Below are 20626 nucleotides of genomic sequence, written 5' to 3'. Positions count from 1 at the left end.
CAGTTTCTTGCATGGAGATGAACGGAGATAAGGTCATATGTATATGCGGGTACAGCCGTCATGCATTACATCATCACGATTGGGTAACGAAAAGTGAGCCTTGACTTGATTATTCATTTCAACGTGCGCTGTATGAGGTATCGTGACCTCGATCAAGACGGCTCAGTAAGCCGCGCTGGTTGGGGAGCTACTAAGCTGACGCAGCTCTGTAGTGTGAGCACCAAGCGTGCGTGCATGTCTATCAAGTCTCTCCGAGACCTGAATAGGTTCGATACTGCTACTCCTACGGTATCGTTCGATAGCCGATCATAGTGTCGTCCACATGGTGTTGATCTGTTTTCGCTTGACCTGGAGTGCTGGTTAGTACGCCATGTAACACAACAATGCACACAAAAGTATAGAGAGGGTTGACTCACCAAAGGGGCAACGAACAAGACTCCGACAAACAGTCCAACAACGGTCATAAGCATAGAAATCTTGTTGAAGCCCTTGCCCAGGATATCGAACGAGAAACTGGGTGCAACTCGTGTTCCGAAGATATCCAAGCCATAGGCAAAGACCAGACTAGTACTCTCAATTCCGCTCTCACTTGTGATAATATCTTCGATACCCAAGACTTCGTACTTGTGGGTAAGGTGCCACTTCGGGTCGAAGTTGATGAGGGGTGTGTACTTGACCAGACCTTCGGACGCTTCCTGCGCAGTAGGCTCACGACCGACGGGTCGGCGAGGATCAATCACCATGCGTGGAATTCCAACTATAGCGTTGAGTGCGGGTAAAGTGACGAGGAGCTCACGACTGGTGATGCCCTGCCTAGTCTGTGTGACACTCATGTGTGTAATCTCTGCTGGTACTTGATAGCTCTGCGATAGTACATAGGGCTTCGCAGCGTCGCCGTTCGAACCCGAAGGTTTCACGGTAGAAGAGTTAGACGAAGCACCCAATGGACCCCTGTCGTCGGGAAGGGGGGATTCGTAAAGGTCGGAGACGACGAGCTGGTAGCCGCGAGAAGAAGCGCCAGATGCAGCATCGATAGTTAGCGCATACGCGAACCAGTTCTCTGAGATAGTGGCTGGAATGGGCCGTGTGGTATCGACATCGTTGTGTGACATAGTATGTAGTACTTGCCCAGATGCAGAATCAAGCAGATAGACGGACGCGGATCGTGCTGACTCTACCACTGTTGTAACTAGGACGAGGTTTGGGTTCAGGTACTTGTACAGTACCCTCCTGTCACCTAGTACTTTGCCGATAGAGGCAACAGGGTCCTTGATCGGGCGGGCGACGTAGCTGTTAATCTTCTCCTCGACAGGTGGTGTGAAGCTCCACACTGGTTCGGAACCAGGCTGACTTTCCAGATATCCTTTCAGAGTGCCGTCGACCAAGGTAAATGAAATAAGGCTTTGCCCCTCAGCAACTAGCGAAGGCTCAAGCTTGATTTTGTCGGAACTGATGAGGCCACCAGTTGTCGAGTTGATGAATATTGACCCCTGGAAGCTGGCGTCTTTTACTTCAACATAGCCGCTGTGAGACTTGAGAGTCGGGCGTTGGAAGCTCGTGTCGGGCGCGAACTGGCCAAGGTCCACGTTCCACATCACCTTGCCTCGCGAACCGACATCGAGGGCAGCAAGGCGACCCGCCTTAGTGGCGACGACAACAAGCTTGTGAAAACCAAAAGTGTCTTGTTGAATGTCGTCAACTGTTGTCTCCTTTGTCTTGCCAAGCACACTACTCAAGAGGCGCTGGGGAATGCTCTGCGCCCACGCCGGGAAGTATTGCAGATCCTGGAGGTGCCTCTGCACACGGTGAATGTAAGCGGAGACAGGGTTGCGATGGCTTTCGTCGGCAAGTGCTTGTGCCAGGGCCTCCTGTTCGGGCAAACCGGCCCAGACTGCGGAGACTGCGCCAGACAAGAATTCGGGCCGGGTCCAAGCGATTTCATCGTTCCGCAGAAGTGCCCACTGTCCGTTGGAGTACAGAACAGCCGACCTCACAGCGCTGGCGGCCGCCGACTTCACAACAACTTCAGATTGGCCATGCACAGGGAAGGCGCCCGCAAGTGCCGGAGAGCCTTTGACAGTCCAGCGACCCAAGACACCGTGCGAGACGGAGGAGAAAACTGTGACCTCGTCTTCAGTAACCCTGGTGAAGTAGACGTTGGCATCAGAGGTGCTTGTGGTGAAAGTTCCCTTTATCCTCAGCTCCGGGAGGCTGTAGGCTTTAGAAACGGTTTGCTTGTTGAGGTCGACGTGGTAGACTTCAGCAGAGTGGCCGATGGCAGTCTGGTACTCGACGAGGAAGTGGGCGAGCGAATTTATGTGGTTGGGAGCATGGAGAAGGATGTTCTCGATGACTTCGTCCCCTGGCGTGTTGAAGGTCGACACAGCCTTGGTTCCGATTATGTTGACTTTCAGCACCTTGTTCGCCTTGTCGGTCCAAGCCAATAGTGGGGCAGCCGTGTTGGCTCCGGCGAAGAGGATACGGTCGCGCGAGGAGATCTCAGTGTCCGAGTTGAGGGTGTACTGGTCGAGCTTCTTTCCTGTGATGGGATTGAGAGACGTGACTCGGAGCTTGGAGCCTCCGAGCATGGGCGTGTGGAGGGCGATGTAGTAGATGGTTGTCGGCGAGGTCGAGACCTGGAAAGGCGTGTCTCCGCTGTGGACTGTCAGTGTTTGTCATATTGCCATTGGTTGGTATAGCCACCTCGCGTCCTCGTACGTCCACTTGACGCGCCCAGTCTTGCCGTCAAGCCTCTTGACACTGTTGCTGCTATCGGTAGCCAGGACAATGGCGTCTTTGGCCGCGCTGATGGTCATGTCATCTTCCTGCTCCAGTATCTCCAGATCCTCGACTGCAGCCCCGCCGAGGCTGGTGTCCCACACGAGACGGCCGTCGGACGCGCTCCACGACGTGACGCGGTCTCCGACGGCGCTGATTACCGTGTCCTGCTCGTTGCCTGAACGCAAATGTCCGCGGTGGCCGGGCTGCGAGGCCAGGTGCTGCCGCCAGACGAGGGCGCCATCCTTGGGGTTGATGGCGCCGATGGTCTGGTTCTGCGATATCGAGTACAGGAGCGATGCCTTGGAGCCCGCATAGGGCTTCTGGAAGAAGGTGGCCTCTGGGGCAGGAAGGCCTAGCAGGGCATAGTGGAAATCAATGTGGAAGGCATCGTCCTCGAAGATGGCCGCAGCCGGCGCGAGACATGCTGCGATGGCGACAGCAGCACTAAAACGCATGGTCGGGTGGAATTGGAGCTTGTCGTCGGCGTCGTCGTCGTTCGGCTCCCATGCGCCCTGTGTCGGCTTCCCTCACACGTCTGCAGTGCCAGGGCGCACGTGCCCGGCCTGCTCCAGATCACGGGACCCTTATTGGGTGCCCTGCTCCTTATAACCCCAACCGCCAGCCCAGGCTCTTCACGACTCAGTTCAGGCGGCGTCGGGGAAGCGGGAGGCTCTCCATGGGCGATTATTACGTCGACAGGATGCTTGCTCGACAGCCTTGCGAACCCTTCTTGTGCACGACTCGACCAGAGGGCCACGCTATCATAGATTGGAGCTTGTCCCGGCGCCCTGGCTTTGTTTCGCGACTGGCCGCGACGACCTCGTCTCCCTCTCTCTCGCAGCATCTCGGCGCTTTGTTTTTTGGCATAATTACGGGCTGTACGGGCTGCACCCCAGAGCCGAACACCTGGCATATCTCCTGCTAAGCCCTACCAAGTCTACTGCATGCATGTGCCTTTCTTCGCTACCTCTTTGTCGCTGCTTGCTCCCTGATTATCGCGACGCCGTTCCCTTCTCCCACCTCGACCTTCACGTGACGGAAAAATCTTCCCCAGCCCCCAACCTCGGCGCGTCAAACAGGTGCGTTACACAAACTTGCCCCGCGCATGCATGCAGTCGCTTTGCCTCTGTGGCTCGTCGCCCGCTGCATTCGAGGCTGCTTTTGTCTGATTGGACGTGGCTTGGTTTGGAAATCGATGCGCTGACGAGTGTGGTTGGCCCAGAGCGCAGTACGACGCGCACCGCCGATTCAGCCCTCTGGTACAGACCGACGCAGTGTCCAGGCAGCACGACGAGTCGACTTCCTTAGCCTTTACTAGACGGCGGCGGCTTTGAGCCGCTCATCCCTCTGTGGCACCCACCGCCACAGGAGGCGAGGAGCACTTCTCGTCAATAACCTCCTGGCCTCGCTGCAAGCTGCCCACGCAAATCTGAAGCATGTCGCAACGGGAGTACCACATAGTCGTCCTAGGTTCTGGTAAGCTAGTTAGACACCGTCAGCAACTAGGTCACAACTGACGAGAGTGGCGCCTTAGGTGGAGTCGGGAAGAGCTGCCTAACAGGTAAGGTTACCGCCTCGAGTACTCGCCAACACCACAGCAGCGCTGACTTGTCCACAGCGCAATTCGTGCAGAATGTATGGATAGAGAGTTACGATCCTACCATTGAAGATTCATACCGAAAGGTGCTTGATGTTGACGTGAGTGTGCTTCGACCCTCCTGCACTACCCTGTTGCTGACCCGCTGAAGGGCCGTCATGTCATTCTGGAGATCCTGGACACTGCAGGCACCGAACAGTTCAGTGAGTATCTACAGCCGCCCATGCACACGCGACCCATGACTAACCAAAAGTAGCTGCTATGAGGTAATACACCATTCGAGTCCCATGCCAGCTCACGACTTACACCCCCATAGGGAACTGTATATGAAAACCGGTCAAGGGTTCCTTCTCGTCTTCAGCATAACATCGGCATCGTCGTTCTGGGAACTGGCAGAGCTTCGGGAGCAAATACGACGAATAAAGGAAGATAGCAACGTTCCCATGGTCCTCATCGGCAACAAGTCAGATCTAGAAGAAGACCGAGCAGTGCCACGCCCACGCGCCTTTGCAATTTCCCGTGAGTGGAACATACCGTACTTTGAAACCAGTGCTCGGAGAAGAGCCAATGTGGATGAAGCCTTTGTCGACCTCTGCAGGCAAATCATCCGCAAAGATCAACAGGAACGGCAGCGCATGGCCCCACCCGATTCACCGAGACCTGGCCCAAGGTCGCGGACGCATACTGGAAGGCCTAAGCGCCGGGGACACCGACCGCATTGTACCATCCTTTAAGTTACGATACCCAACGACGGACGACTGCACGAGTGGCAGTGGGCTTGCTGGTACAGGCGCTGTCACGATTCCCTTCGCATCGCTCGTTCCAAGTTTCTCGGTTTAGATTTTTGGTACCATAGAGGTATTAGATCATCCGCTCACAGCGGCAATTAATCCCCTTTTTCATACGGTTGAATCCATGACGCTTGTGTGCCCGTATCTGCGATTGTCTTTGCATGTTTGCTGGTGGGTGCTGGATGTCTCGTACGCAGACGTAGCATGTGTCCACAACATGTAGTCAAGCAAGGCACGGGAAGAAGATCTGTCCTTACAGCTACCCCCACTTGGCGGATCTGCCAGGTCACTGGATCCGGGTGGAGACATCTCGATGAGGACTACGTATGACGTGTTGGCTGTCAGTACATCGCAACATGTCTGCTTCCAGGCCACAGTATGCAGCACCGCCAGCGGAGTAGACTCCTCGGGAACAAGCACCTTCCGGAACCGACCCCCTCGGATCTCAGCTGGCCCTGCATTCGTGCGGCTGCCGCCTATCCTCGGGCTGAAACAGGAGCGCGTGACAGCTTAAGTGTGGCTTCTTTGCGGCAAGCGTTTGCGTGCTTTGTTGGGCTGCTGTCTTGAAGCAAGCCGCGGTACACGATCTGACGTCACCGGCGGGGCAATAGAGGGGCATCATTCAGGCACGCAGCGAATGCCAGATGATTGTCCATTCGCCCATGACGCGATTTGCATGATAATCCACGATCGACAGCGATATTTTCAAAAAGTGCCACTCTCTTGCGTGGGTTTGTGCATTGCATGTGATGGTTCGTGGCTGCGGGTACCCCATCGCGCTTGCGTGGTCTGGCCCTCCTTCCATGGGCCCTCCTGTGTGACGTCACTCACCACCGGAAACAGTGACGTATGTTTGTTTGCACTCTGTTGGAGCCTAGCGCTCAGCCCTCAGCCCCTCACTAGCCTCCCTCACCTACCCCTCTTGCTCTACATAAATACCCTCACCCGTCTCCCCTTTGCTTCCTCCATCACACAACAAGCCTTCATCACCTCATCTACACTACCACTTCTTCCAAACCAAACCCTTCAAACCCCAAACACTTCAAAATGTCTGCTCCCAACGCCAACACTCCCAACGAGGGCATCGTCGGCCAGGCCGTCAACTCTGTCAAGAACGCCGCCAACTACGTCGCCGAGACCGTCCAGGGCCAGACCGCTGAGGCCAACAAGGAGGCCAACAAGCAGCAGGCTAAGGGCAACGTCCCTGGCCAGGACTCCCTCACCGACCGTGCCTCCGGTGCCCTGAACGCTGCTTCCGACAAGATGAACCAGGAGAAGCACGAGGGCTCCGCTGAGGCCAACAAGCGCTCCATCTAAGTACTCAGTACTTGAGCACCGGTTCGACATTTCACTTCGGTATGTGGTCTACATCCGTCCTTCTCTGACATCTTTCTAACAATCACAAGGTTCAGAACGATACCACTATGGTTTGAGCGATGAGCACTGCGACTCTCGCCTGGTTCACGATAGCACCATGATTATGGATATGAGATACCAATAAAACCTTTAACTTTACAAACTTTTTGCCATGCCAATGTGTGATGATGATAATGGGAGACATTTGTGTGGACTTCTGCACCCAGCTGAAGCTCCAGTCTCTCGCCCCTCATCGCTGCTGCTGCGCTTCACGTACCTTTTGGTGATGTCTTTCCAAGAATGATTATCGCACTCTGACTTCGATCATGTTTTATTCACCGCTCAGTCATTGGCCACACGATCACACGGTCGCCCTGTGACACATCATCGTTCCTTAGTCCATGAGGTGTGCTCGTGTGAAACCAGGAACTTGAAAAGGTCCTCAACACATATACAATGTATCTCATTTCGACCATCTCGCATTTCTAGCTTTCAAGCATACAAATAGTCCTGCACTGTCATATCTGGGCGATCATGAGTCAAAGCATGGATACATAGCGTGGTAGAGTCATTTCATGAGATTGTTCAATGATATTACCAGTGATACTGCTAACAAAACAAACGCATTACTCAAGACAACGCTTCGCGAAAAACAAAGGGTATCGAATGATCAGGGAAATGAGAAAGCCAAGTATGAAAAGAGCTCGCAGAGACCTCGTCTGTGTCATCTCCAACAACTCTTTCCTCATTACTCGTGGACGCTGTGGAACATGCAGTGGTGGTGGGGTTCGTGTGATACGTGGGCGGGGGCGTGGGTGTAGATACATTTGGTAGTGGCGCAGAAATACAACGCTGGTTTCGAGAGAGATGGTGCTGGTGTTTGCAACAGGCAGTGCAAGGAATCGTGGGAAGAGGAAGAAAACTTCTGGAGCAATCCGTTGGAGGATGTGTTGACCGTACGAGCGACGGAGGACGGGTTTCATCGGACATAGCTAGACTGGGAGACTTGGTCGTACCGTCCACGCTGGAACAAGCTCTTGATGTTGACGATTGTGGCCCCTAAGCAACCGTCTTGGGCGCATGAAGCCAGGACGCATCGTCGCCGTGTCCGTTGTCGAATTCAAAGCTGATCCGGAACCTCTGCGGAAAGCACATCTTGTCAGCACACCTCTCATTCCCAGTCCCTCACGTGAAGGGTTGGACAGGAGTAGGGGCTTTAGACGTGCATAGCGCCACGGCCAGTATGCGTAGTCCTTGCCTTGAAGTGTTTCCAGAACATGATACCGCCAATGACCGCAGAAATAAACCAAAGCAGCATGTTGGTCAAAAGCACCCACACCCCGTTCTTCATCCTGGTGATACCCTTGTTCCCCTCTGGGTTCTCACCGATGAACATCTTGCCGAAGATGCCAAACGCAACGAGATAGCACAGGAAGACCAGCGCATCAACGGCGAAGAAGAACCACGCCTTGATGAGCGGTACCATGGCGAGGAGGGAGCAAAGCGCACCAAGTGTGCCGCACACAACAGCCCATACCCATTTCGAGTCGACGTATTTCCCTTGCTTGCGCGCGTTGTCCAGGTCCACGGCGTAGAGTCCGATGACAGTGAGGCCCATAACGAATTGGAAGAAGCGCAGGACGAGGCGCAGGATGGTTGTTGGGGTGAGGGACGCGCCGAGCGAGGTTCCTAGGGTGGCTTTCTCGCCCCGGAGAGTGCTACGCGAGAGGAACTTGAAGCCCATGGCTGCAAGGACACTTAGCATTTTTGCGTTAGCTGAGCTCGAGGAATTGGTCTATATGTGTGTGTGGTGTGAGACAGGTAGACAATGTCTTACCTATTGTAGATGCGATGCGCGAGTTTGTAGAGTTTGTTGATTTAAACGTCGTGCGCGGATGTCTCTCTTCGTCTTTCGGTGGTTCGCAGAGGATCTCGGTCGTTGGAGTAGTCGCAATGGATAGAGCGGGGAAGAAGAAATAGTTGTGAGCCGCAGTGATTAGACAAAAGTCGTCTCTCGTACTGTGACCGAAACAACACCGCTGCGCTGTAACTTGGGCGTGCTAAACCTCGTTGGCACACAAGGTTTCTTTTGGACCCTGGGAACTTCAGGGTCTTGACAATGTCACCGTTCCCTCTTCCTTCCAAGCGCGATGACGTCGGGGGTTGATCCTGGGGTGGGATGTGGCTTCCAGGGATTAATTAAATTTGTGCACGCGCTCTTTCGGTGCGAATTGGGAAAGATCGGCAAAGAGAAGGTGTGACAGCAAGGCTATTTGGAAGATATGCGATAAAAGGGGTATAGACGCTACTGGAACGATAGATAGGCAAGACGCGATAGAATGGAAGTACGAAGGGACTGTCCCGCGACTGTCAAAGCCGGCGGTGATGAGAATGAGACGTGGGAAGAACAAGATGCAACGCTGGAGACGCATGATTCGCCTCTCCATCGCCTCTCTTTTAAATCAGACCGTGAAGTGCTTCGTGGCATCGAAAGCGTCAACCCATGCGTTGGCGCCTGACCACACGTCCAGCGCGTTGTGAACGTGTGGTTCTGGTGACCCTGTTTGAGGTGCCGACGCTGACGTAGTGGACCTCGAGTAGCGTTGCATTCAGAGCAGGGATGTTTCACAATGTGATTCGCTGGCAATACTCCAGCCTCTGCATCATGAAACTTACCGTGAAGTCCGAGGTAACTTTGCTGTCGCAGGAAATGGCGTGCGACAAGCAACATTGGACTGTGTGATAGGTTGACAGTTTCAGCGCCTGGAAGAGATGTATTTCAAGACGTCTCTGTGATGGCACAAGCGGTATCTGTATGAAGAGTAATATTGTTTTATTCGCGGGGTATTAATCACCCACGGTTTGTACTACGCTCACGTACAGTTATCCAGCATACCAAAGACATAAAAATGTCTAAGGACTGGAGTACTTGTAGCCATATTGCTCCTTAGCGGCCTTGATCTGCTCCATGAGCTTGTTCTCCTTCTCCGCAAACTCCTTGTCATCCTTCAACTTCTGCAAGTACGTGTCGTTTCCAAAGCCGCTCTTGCTCGGGATATCCAAGCCGCGCTGGACTGCAGGCCGTGCCTGTATGCGCTCCAACCACTTCTTCACGTTCGGGAATGAATCGAGGTCAATACCGGAGAAGCGGAGCATGTGGGCCCATCCAAAGCTGGCAATGTCGGCGATGCTGAACTTGTTGCCTACAAGATAGTCGGTGTTGGCGAGGTGCGAGTCGAGGATGCCGACCAGACGTTCGGTCTCGCCTGTGTAACGCTGCATGGCATAGGGAATGCGTTCCTTGGCGAAGCGGTTGAAGTGGTTGGCCTGGCCTTGCATAGGGCCAAGGCCGCCATGTTGCCATGCCATCCATTGTTCTGCGCGCGAGACGTCGAGAGGGTCGCTGAAGCTGAACTTGTGTTCGGGGTCGTAGTGGCGCGTGAGGTACGTGAGGATTGAGAGACCTTCTTGGACAGCGAAGCCGCCCTGGTCGTGGTCGACGATTACACTATTTGTTGGTATCCAAGGTCAGTACGCGTCTCACGAGAAGTTCGTAGGGTGGCATTGCTTACGGGATGCGTCCATTGGGACCGAGCTTGGTGAACCAGGGCTCCTTCTGTGTGTTCTTCGAGATGTTGATGCTCTGCCATGTGTAGTCCTTTCCGTAGGCTTCCTTGAGCTCCTCGAGCAGAATGCTAGCCTTCCATCCATTGGGTGTGCCGAAGGTGAGCAGCTCGATGCCCTTGTCCGCCTTGAGTCCGGTGGGTTCGCCGTCAGCCATTTCGGGAAGTATGCGAAGTAGCGGTTGTGAGCTGTGGAAGTGCGATCGGAGAGGTTTGCGCGTTTGGGCGGGGAGACGTGTGAATTGTCGGAGTTGTGAGGAGATGGAGGGTCGTAGTAATGACATGAAGAGGGGTAACTTCAGCGCGTTATGGAGGGGTTATATGCGGCCAATGCATGTGGAGAGCTATTTCTTCCCAAGCTATTGCTTAGGAAGCATCCATGACGTCGTCCTCGTAATACTGACATTGCGCACGCGTGCGCATTGACATGATTGGTAAGTGATGAAATCTTCAAATTCGTCGGACAAGTATGAACGGGCGTAAAGTCCATGAGTCGCGTTCTCTGCTCAAGCTCGCGACGCGCTGTACCTTGTCAGCATTATCTTGACTTGCGTGACTAAGCGGCTTCGCGATACACCTGAGCATCGACCCAAGCCCAACATTGAATGTTTTCGAGCCGAGATAATTCAATCAAAATGGTCCCAACTTCCCAAGTACAAACTGGCACCTTGCAGTGGAAGGAATTTGTTCGTCATAGGAAGCCCAAGAAAATTCTGCATGGGATCTACGCCTGCATCGATGGAATACTCATGGAACTGGTAAAACACAATGCTTCGGTGCTTCGACGGAGTATTCCATCAACACAGAAACGCATTAATGATCCAAAGATCATCATGTCTATATCCTGATATACAAGCCTTATCCAACTCTCCTACTATACATCCTCCTACCTGCTACCATACCATGCATGCATTAGCTAAACTGTGGAGAAAAAAAAAGGCTGTAGCACCTCAACGGATGCTTAGTTGACCTTGTATTCACTTCCACCTCCACACCAGCACCGTCCCTCGCCTTCTCTCTCGACATGTATTACTACATCCATACCCCGGTCCTTCAGGAACTGGTATGAGCGCTCACGCACGTCTTCTGGGTCTGCCATGCGGTTGGCAATGATGTGAATCACGCCGAGAATGCGGCGTTGCTTTGATGCGTGGCTATGATCGTGGTCGTGGTCGTGATGATCATGCGAGTGTGAATGCGCATGTCCGTGATCATGGCCGTGATCATGAGAGTGTGCGTGGTCGTGAGAATGCGAGTGAGAGTGGCTGTGGTCGTGTGAATGGGAGTGATCATGTTCGTGATGATCGTGCGGATGGTCATCGTGTTTATGGCCGCCTCCACAATCATGATCCTCTTTTGCGTGTGCTTCTGCGTGCGCAGCACCTTCGTCTTCGAGCCAAAACTTTGGTACCGCGTATCCGACAACGCCTCTCAATGTGCCCAGTTCGCCTAAGGTATTCCTAATGCTGTATTCGAGGTCGTTGGGCAGACTCAGCATGAGTCTTGCGCCACTCGACTTGACAAGCGGGATCGCTGACAAGAAGATCAGGATCGCGATGATGCAAGATGCTATCGGATCCCACCCAGACCAACCATAGTACTTTGTAAGAAGAGTAGATATGATGACTGCAACAGAGCCAAGCGCGTCGGCAAGGATGTGCAGAAAGATCCCCTGCATATTTTCGTTGTCGTGGGAATGTCCATGTCCATGATCATGTCCCTCATGTCCGTGATCATGATCGTGTCCATGGCCGTGGTGGGCATGGCCAAAGGCTACTAGGCCCACGATATTAACGATGAAACCAAGGATACTGACAATCAAAAGCTCATTAAGACGCTGGAGTTCGTGACCTTCCCAAAGGCGCTCAAAGGCGTCGAAGATGATCTCTAGACTGACCAGCCTGGTTCTGATTAGTATATACGCGGAGAAGTATCCGTCATGATAACTTACAAAAGGAACACGCCGTTTGCAAAGCCAGACAGCGTATCGACCTTGCCATAGCCGTATGGGAAGCGGGCGTTGGGGCGCCACTTGCTCATCACTGCTGCTGCAAGTCCCACGGCGAGACCAGCGCAGTCGAAGAGCATGTGGATACTATCCGTGAGCAGCCCCAAAGATCCACTAACGAAACCGTAGAAGAACTGAACCATCATAAAGGAAAGGTTAAGCCTATCAAAGTTAGTCAAGCTAGTTCGGAGTTCAAAGCATGCTGAGCAGGAGGAAGTGGACCTACACGCCGAAGTACGCAATGCGTCGCGAATCCCGCTCGATCAGCACGCTATGCACAATCGAGCCTGGAGTTGCGCGCGCGATAAGGAATGCCGAGATCCTAGAATGATTTCCATGAAGATGATGATCGTGATTATGGCCGTGGTCATGACCATGCGAATGCTGGTGTCCTGCATGTCCATGGTCGTGCGAATGGGGTACAGAAGAACGAGTGTCGACGGCGACCGCAGCGATTAGCATAGCGCAAACCCAAGGGAACGCGATGTTGAAATGACTAAGAGCCTGGTGTTCCAAGAAGCTCAGGGCGAAGATGAGAATGCCGCTCAGTCTCAATCCAACCTGCTTTGAACTCCGTAATGATGCGGGAAGTGACAGGAAAACTAGCGCCGTAGTGGATGCAACCGATAAAGTTGAGAAGCCCAGGGTGTGATGCGACAAAGAGGGCGTGGCAGATGAAACAAGTGAATATAAAATAGTTGTGACAGTAAGGACAAGGCCTGAGGCAATAGTGAGTAGCTGGTTCTCGGTACTGTTCACTAATGGCGAAGAGGGTTTTGGCAGCGATGCGCGAGATGGCTTTTGAGTCATGTATGAGTCCTGACTCTTTGGTCCGGTCATCAATGACCAGCCTGCTGTGGGAAGAGGCGGAGGGACAAGGAGCAGCGATACTAGAAGGGCCAAATAGCCGACCAAGCTGCCTGTGACGTTGCCAGAGGTGAACATGTCAGCCGACATGCTCATGAGAAGAGCACCACAGGTCACCTTCCTGGTCCTCAATGTTCGTCGAATATCGTCCCAAGGTGTGTGTTTCCCTGGTTTCTGGTCTAGGGCACCAATGCCTGCAGCGACTGCTATCAACATGGCTAAGGCTGTCTTTGCTCCTCCTATGTGTAGAGATGCGTAGAACGGCAGCAGGACGCCGAGTATGTTGCTTGCCATGCGTTTCGGCGCATTGCTGATATTGAAAGTGCCCTTCTCCTCCTTCCGCCTGTCGAGTGGCTGTAGACTGGAGTTGACTTTGGCTATTACACCGACCAGCAGCAGCGTGCCAGACGAGAGAGCGAGCGCATGCAGTAATGGGAAGCCACTTGTTGCGGTCGCGTATTCGAGTTCGGGTGATTTCTCTGACACGGCTTCTGATAGACTCGACGGTAGCTCGGAAGGCGGTCTGACGCCGCTGGGGTATGCTAATGCGGCGAAAAGGTACGGGAGAGGTATCAAGAGCGCGGTAAGGGCTTCGGGCAGTTCTAGCCAGGATCTAGACAGTGTGTTAGTTGTGGTTCTCTTGATCGTCGCAGGCGGTTCTTACGAAGAAACAGGAGGAGGCGGCACATGCGCTGGAGACTCCTGTATAGGTGATACCGGCGAGAAGCCATACTTCTCAACGGCAGGTGTCTTCCTGGCCGGTGAGCGACCCAGATCCGATTCACCCCGCGCCCGTCCTTTCGGTCTCCCATTCGAAAACGGCTTCAGCGTGTAGGTGGAATCGTTGGAGCCCGACCTCTCATGCCCGTGCTCATGCTCATGCGCAGGGCTGTTGTACTCGGCATACGGCGAGCGCACAGCGCCGTGTAGATGCCCGTTGCCGTTCATATCAGACCGCGTGTGTCGATGGCCGTGGTCTTTCGCAGGCGATGAACCGTTCACGGCGCCATTCGCGTACGAGGAGGAATCCGGTGTGTATTGTGACGACGAGCGGCCATGGCTGTGTGTGTGCGAGGTGGGCGCGATAGGCAGCGCATACGTCGACGCCATTCGCAACGCCACGTTCGTCCACCCGCTATGGGGTCGTCTTGACTCGGTGAAGGTAATTGGCCGAGTGGGGCTCGCGATGCGCGATGGAACGGTGCTCAATTGCCTTGAGATGGCGGTGTTGGAGGGAGAAAAAGCAACGTGGATCGCAGCCAGCAAGCGTGAGTGTGCTGCAATGAGGCTACGCAGCGCTTTGGCGTCTTGGTGTTTCGATAGCGGCGCGCGTTGCTGCACTATCAATAAGTTTCAGGGGTCTTACAGATTGACATGACTGTCATTGAGCGCCTTCCCCTTTCGGTCCTACCCCGGCTCAGATCTCCGCATCTCGTGGCTAGCCCTTGGCGTTGACGCACGCGGCGGCTGCCACGGCGCCTTGCAATTGGACAGCACTAACACAACACCAAAATGTTCGACCACTACACCTCGCCCGACAAGGACGGCAGCCTATTTACTGTCATACTAGGCGTCGTTGTGACGTTGTCGACGCTGTTCACTGCGCTGCTATTGACGCTGCCCAGTCAGTATGATCCGTACAAGGATAAGCCGCTTCGGTTTGTGGGCGAGGATGGAAAGGAGATCAAGATGAAGATGAAAGACGGGAAAGAGCCGATGCTATGGAAGCAGGGCCGCTCGGTTCAGGTGGTAGTATTGGGAGACATTGGACGGTCGCCACGTATGCAATACCACGCTCTCAGTATCGCCAAACACGGTGGAAAAGTGTTCCTCATCGGCTATCAAGGTTAGTAGGATTCATCTTCGAGATGCAGCAAGCGGCTAAACCCACGAAGAGTCCGATATTCTTCCTGAGATCGTATCAAATCCTCTGATCGAGATCATCCCACTCTCACCAGCGCCGAGCTTCCTGCGTTCGAGCAGCAAACTTCTCTTTCCAGTTCTAGCACCTCTCAAAGTTCTTTGGCAGATATGGTCGTTGTATCGCGCGCTTGGTTACCGTTCTAAGCCTACAAGATGGACACTCGTGCAAAACCCACCTTCGATACCAACACTCGCTGTAGCAAGCCTGGTATGCTTCTTGCGACGCACTGATCTAGTCATCGACTGGCATAACTTTGGGTACACGATTCTTGCTATGAGACTTGGCGACAACCACCCTCTTGTCAAGATCTCTGAGAAGTACGAGAAGATCTTTGCAAAGGCTGCATCGCATCATTTCACGGTGACCAACGCCATGGCCCGCGTGCTCAAAAACGACTACGGCGTAACAGCAGAAGCACTGCACGATCGCCCAGCCTCTATCTTCCAGCCGATCGAACAACCAGATCGGGAGAAGTTCCTCGCACGACTACCAGAAACAGCAGAGTACGCCTCAGATCTTTCTGCGACTTCGAAGACGCCATGGAAACTCATCGTCAGCGCCACGTCCTGGACTGCCGACGAGGACTTCTCACTTCTCCTTGACGCTCTCGTGGCTTACTCTGCAGAGTGTACATCTAAGACCTATCTGCCAAAGATTCTTGCCATTATCACTGGAAAAGGCCCTCAGAAGGAGTATTACCTTTCGAAGATCCGGGAGCTCAATCAACAGAAGAAGCTATTGAACGTCATTATCAAAACAGCATGGCTCACACATTCCGACTACGCGCTTCTACTCGCGTCCGCTGATCTGGGAGTCTCTCTGCACACATCGTCCTCCGGTGTTGACCTGCCAATGAAAGTGGTCGACATGTTCGGTGCAGGCCTACCAGCTGTGGGCTGGGGAAAGTTCGAGGCCTGGCCCGAGCTCGTCAAGCAAGGTGTAAATGGACTTGGCTTCCAAAGCTCTGAAGAGCTCGCCTTACATCTGGCTACTTTCTTCGGCAACGATACAAGGCTGAGAGAGACGCTGAAGGAGGGCGCACTTAAGGAGAGCGAACATCGGTGGGATGAAGAGTGGGATGGTGTAGGCGGGAAGCTGTTCAAGCTCACATAACGGAGGAGTGCTCCCGTGAGTGTAACAGATATATGACAGCACATGAATATACTACGTTGAACGCCGACAGACTGAAACCTTTCCAATACCCAAGCTCCCGTACCCCGCCCTTAAAAGTACATCCAGAAACGTATGCCACCAACAAAGCAGGTATGAATCAATTCAATCAAAAACCACACCAGAGTAGCCACCGTCCCCGGTCATGCATTCACGCGTCGCCCCGATAAAAAGTGTATCAGCGCTTGAATCGTTAGGAAGCAGCACTGCGTGTTCTTCACCCTTCCCATCATCGCACTGTGGAACCAGTTCCAGGCTTGGTGAAAAGTCGTCATTGCTCTCGGTTGATGCGGTGCTGCTTTCACCATCACCCTCCACTGAACCAACAATGCCATCAACAGCCGCCTCCTCCTCATTTGCGATACCCATGCCTCCCCGCCAGCTCTCAGCCAGCTCCCTATCGTGTTCATTCAGATCCGTAGCATCAAGCTCCTCAGCCAAGGAACGCGGCGACGGCACCGAATTGTAACGAACGACTGAAGGTGTCAAAAGTTCAGCCGAATGTCCCCTCCACCAAACAATCTCCTCTTGAAAGTGGGTTACAACACCCTTGTATCGTGTACGAGGACTTTGCAGCCGGCACCACGTTTTCTCGAATTCCTTCCACAGCGCGGCTTGCCTGATTCTTTCGCCAGTACCGGCCCATAGCCCAATTGCTCTTTCTCCACATGCGCGATCTTGGACTTTTTTCTCGTACTCGGTGACGAGATTCTTCATCTCTTGATCGCATGCCAACATTGCTTGGAATAGGTACTCGTGTTCTAGACTTCCGTACATAACATTGTGGTACTGGTATTGTCGCTGTATATCTTCGTGCAGGGTTGTGGTTAGATCTTCGATGATCTTGAAATGCTGTAGCGTGCGGGTGTGCAGTGGCTGAGAAGAGTCTGGATGTATCTCTCCCATTTTGTTTCGTTGGTTGGTGAGATTGGATGGTTGGGAAGGTGGTATATGGTGACAAAGTGTGTGTTGACGAGCGTGGCCACAACTGAGCTCTCTTCGTATTCAGTTCTAGAGACTCAGTATTTTGGAATTGGTGTGTTGGTGGGAATTTTGGTGAAGCAAGAGAAGACCTCGAAACTTTTGTATGTCAAGAAATTGCAAGAATATTCAACTTCGCTACCAAGTTGAAGCGACCGTGTAACCATGCATACGTTTTAAACTTTTGTTCCCCTTTTGACCAATGTGCCTTCAGCTGAAAGAGACCAGAACCAGGATTTGATGGTCCAGAGAGGTTCCTATGGTACAGATGCACATTGGGCCAATGGAGTTGACGTTGTTGGTAAGGAGGCCTATCCGACTCCTAGTATACCAGAGTCGCCCATGACCAACCTGTGTTTCTTCGCGTGTGCGCTCTATTCTAGCGATCGTACCATGAGAATACCGGCCAATCATCCCAATGTTCATGCTAATACTTTTCTACCCTTCGCACCTGCCGCGTGAACCAGACTACAGCCTCAACTTTTCTCTCAGCCTTACTTGTCCAGCACATGGATGTGGCTACGTAAGACTTGTATGTCTGTCTCAAACTAAGTAGGCCTGCCCCACTCGAAGGCAATAGCCATCGCAAAGTTCAGTAGCACGGCCATGGACCTTGTTGCTGCAGACGTTCAATCGAACACAGGACAGAGCCAGGTTCATTACCGGTATGTCTAAGCACTTTGCGCGGACAAAAGAGAAACAGAGATTTAGTAGAAGTCGGGAGAAGCGGTGAAGTGCATAAAGACGATGTGGATGAACGTTATCGTGGTGTTTCGTTGGTCTGCAGGGTCGGCCCTTCCTCTCCCGGCGTGTCCGCGCCACCCTAGACCCTGTTTTATCCCCTATCGCTATATTTGGGCGTGCGTACTCGCCAGCACACGCGCAATCAGCCAAAACTTCACTTCACGTTTCTTTCTTCGACTCTCAACCCCATTTTAACAAACTTCTATCCCCTCTTTCAGTGTCTATTGCGCGTCGATCAAACGATCCTTTCTGTTCGAAATCTTGATTTACACACCGCGACTCTTGTGCGACTCCCCCGAACAATTAATCTCGGGTTCTCAACAACTTACGCGATATGCTACTCCGATAACCCGAACCCGATACGATCTACAGTCGCCCCATCTGGAACTGTTTGCTGCAACTACGGCTGAACAATGATGGATCGGATCGAAGAAAGATGGAAGGCTTTCGAGGAGGATCATCCTAAGATACGCACGCTTGTTGAATCAGTGAAGCCATACATTCCGCCGGTCAACTTCATTACGCTTCACTATGCCTACTTCATCAGTGTTACTCTGTTGGGTACACTCATCTTCTGGGGCGCGTCAAACCCGTCCAAAAGCATCGGGTGGTGGGACAGCATGTTTATGTGTATGAGCGCGATGACGGCGGCTGGACTCAATTCCGTAAACGTTAGTCAGCTCACCACTTTCCAGCAAGTGGAATTGGCCGTTTTGATGATGATGGGAAGCCAGGTGCTGGTTAGCTACTTCACCGTTGCTTTCAGGAAACACATCTTCGAAAAGAGGTTCGAGGATATTGTAGAGGCTGAGAAAGAGAGGCGGAACGCGCGAAAGGGAGAGGTTGGGGCTGTGGTAGGAATGACAGGAGCTATGTTTGGGCTGCCGATTATGGGGTCATTTGGAGAGAATAAGAAGGGAAGTAAGCCGAAAGCAGAATCCAAGTTGGCCACGCCGCTGGAAACATGCGTTGAGGATATGCCACCCAGTACGCCAATCCAGGAAAACCAAGCACAACCCGGATTATCGCCCATATCACCTGGTGCAAGAGAAAGGAGCTTGGCCCAGCATGTCGGTTTTCTGGATCCCATACGGGAACGCGTCTCCCACGAAAGACCCATGTCAGCAACGACAACAGGACATACAATCTACAACGTGCAGAGTCATCATAGCATGTCAAAACGTCGCCGCTCACTGGCCGAAGAGTCTGGAGTAGGCGATAGCTTTAACGTGAAGACCTTCGTCAACGAGCAGAAGCGCAACATTGGCCGCAACGGGCAGTTCTTCAACCTATCGTCAGATCAGCGAGAGTACCTGGGCGGTGTCGAGTACCGCGCGCTGAAGTTTCTTTCCATGTTCGTGCCGGCATACTTCATACTCTGGCAGTTCTTCGGCGGAATCGCACTAGGGGCCTACATGTCCGTCTACGAAAGAGAAGCCTGCGCTGTTAATGCGCAAAACCCTTGGTGGGCTGGCATCTTTCTCGCTATCTCTGCGTACAGTAACGCCGGATTTACGCTACTGGACGCCGGCTTTATACCCTTCCAGTCGTCATATTACGTCCTCGTCATCGTAACGATACTGTCGCTCGCCGGACCAGCAGCCTTTCCTGTCTTTGTACGCTTCCTTATCTGGAGCATGTCCACACTTCTCGATCTCTTCTCCAAAGACAAAGAGTATGGCGTATGGAAAGAAGGATTTGACTTCATCCTCAAATTCCCACGTCGTGTGTATACCAGTATGTTCCCTGCGCGAGACACCTGGTTGTTCATCGCAACCTTCGGCTCTTTTGTGACAGTAGACTGGATCTTGATTCTGATTCTCAGTATTGGGAACCCGACGCTGGAAGTCATTCCACTTGGGCAGCGCATCTTCATCTCACTCTTCGAAGGCTTCTCGATTCCCACTGGAGGCTACGCTATCGTCTCGCCCTCGGGAATGTACTTTGACGTACAGGTTCTGTGGCTCGTTGTCTTCTACACTGCGGCGTACCCTCACATCATAACTATGCGCAAGACCAATGTGTACGAAGAACGGTCACTGGGTATATATGAGGGCGATGAGGCTGAGCCAGAGCAACTGCATTCAGCATCGAGCTCGCTCTTTGATGTCGACGCCGCGATGCCTTCTTTGACCACCGCTGTATCACAGAACGAGAAGACGTCTCTTGCGCCTATCAAGTCTCTCGGTAAAGTCGGCCGTCGCGGCACTGCATTTGTAGGCCGTAAACTTCAGCACCGCATGACAGCCTTTCAGGGTGTCGGTGTCGCCAACGTGCCCGCAGCCCCTGCACCCTTAAAGCGAGCAGTGACTATGGACTTCAATCGAATGTCGATTCATTCCCTCAACTCGCACCCGCCAACTCGACCTCCTTCCCTCATTAGTCAACAAGTCCGGGGCCAACTGTCACACGATGTATGGTGGATAGCCTTTGCGCTTTTCCTCATCGCGATCATCGAAACACATCACTCAATCGAAGACCCGCGTACATACAGCGTATTCACAATGTTATTCGAGATTGTGAGCGGATACACAACTATTGGAATCAGTATCGGGTTGCCGGATCAATCATACAGTTTCAGTGGTGGCATGTACACAGGAAGCAAGATTGTCATGATCTTGGTTATGTTGAGGGGTAGGCACAGGGGTTTGCCTGTTGCGCTTGATCGCGCTGTCAGATTGCCAGGGAAGAAGCTGGCGGAGATGGAGGAGGAGGATGCGGAGATCAGAAGCATGTTTTCTCAGTGAGCGAATGCGATTTAGCGAATAGCGATTTCTTTGAGCC

The 20626-nt window shown here is 53.0% G+C and overlaps 7 protein-coding genes across 7 annotated transcripts; 4 read left to right on the top strand and 3 right to left on the bottom strand.

Moving 5' to 3' along the window:
* Positions 1–306: 306 nt before the first annotated feature.
* On the bottom strand, positions 307–3236 carry J4E85_000423 (uncharacterized protein; the record flags this gene model as incomplete). The annotated part of the gene is made up of 3 exons (XM_051464714.1): positions 307–348; positions 417–2655; positions 2704–3236. 3 exons carry the CDS (start codon positions 3234–3236, stop codon positions 307–309), a joined length of 2814 nt encoding a protein of 937 aa, XP_051331235.1.
* A 981-nt stretch (positions 3237–4217) lies between these two features.
* On the top strand, positions 4218–5112 carry J4E85_000422 (uncharacterized protein; the record flags this gene model as incomplete). The annotated part of the gene is made up of 5 exons (XM_051464713.1): positions 4218–4257; positions 4316–4342; positions 4400–4479; positions 4530–4585; positions 4695–5112. 5 exons carry the CDS (start codon positions 4218–4220, stop codon positions 5110–5112), a joined length of 621 nt encoding a protein of 206 aa, XP_051331234.1.
* Positions 5113–6216: 1104 nt separating this feature from the next.
* Positions 6217–6486, top strand: J4E85_000421 (uncharacterized protein; the record flags this gene model as incomplete). The annotated part of the gene is made up of 1 exon (XM_051464712.1): positions 6217–6486. One exon carries the CDS (start codon positions 6217–6219, stop codon positions 6484–6486), a length of 270 nt encoding a protein of 89 aa, XP_051331233.1.
* Positions 6487–7741: 1255 nt separating this feature from the next.
* J4E85_000420 (uncharacterized protein) lies at positions 7742–8290 on the bottom strand (the record flags this gene model as incomplete). The annotated part of the gene is made up of 1 exon (XM_051464711.1): positions 7742–8290. One exon carries the CDS (start codon positions 8288–8290, stop codon positions 7742–7744), a length of 549 nt encoding a protein of 182 aa, XP_051331232.1.
* A 1148-nt stretch (positions 8291–9438) lies between these two features.
* J4E85_000419 (uncharacterized protein) lies at positions 9439–10306 on the bottom strand (the record flags this gene model as incomplete). The annotated part of the gene is made up of 2 exons (XM_051464710.1): positions 9439–10033; positions 10098–10306. 2 exons carry the CDS (start codon positions 10304–10306, stop codon positions 9439–9441), a joined length of 804 nt encoding a protein of 267 aa, XP_051331231.1.
* Positions 10307–14535: 4229 nt separating this feature from the next.
* On the top strand, positions 14536–16060 carry J4E85_000418 (uncharacterized protein; the record flags this gene model as incomplete). The annotated part of the gene is made up of 2 exons (XM_051464709.1): positions 14536–14869; positions 14919–16060. The coding sequence occupies 2 exons, from the start codon at positions 14536–14538 to the stop codon at positions 16058–16060; spliced, it is 1476 nt and encodes a 491-aa protein (XP_051331230.1).
* A 2195-nt stretch (positions 16061–18255) lies between these two features.
* J4E85_000417 (uncharacterized protein) lies at positions 18256–20589 on the top strand (the record flags this gene model as incomplete). Its single annotated transcript, XM_051464708.1, has 1 exon — positions 18256–20589. One exon carries the CDS (start codon positions 18256–18258, stop codon positions 20587–20589), a length of 2334 nt encoding a protein of 777 aa, XP_051331229.1.
* Positions 20590–20626: the final 37 nt, after the last annotated feature.

This window comes from Alternaria conjuncta (genome assembly GCF_024043145.1).
Source record: "Alternaria conjuncta strain BMP 0040 chromosome Unknown scaffold_1, whole genome shotgun sequence".
NCBI classification, from domain to species: Eukaryota; Fungi; Ascomycota; class Dothideomycetes; order Pleosporales; family Pleosporaceae; genus Alternaria; species Alternaria conjuncta.
This window is presented reverse-complemented; position numbering and strand designations above follow the sequence as displayed.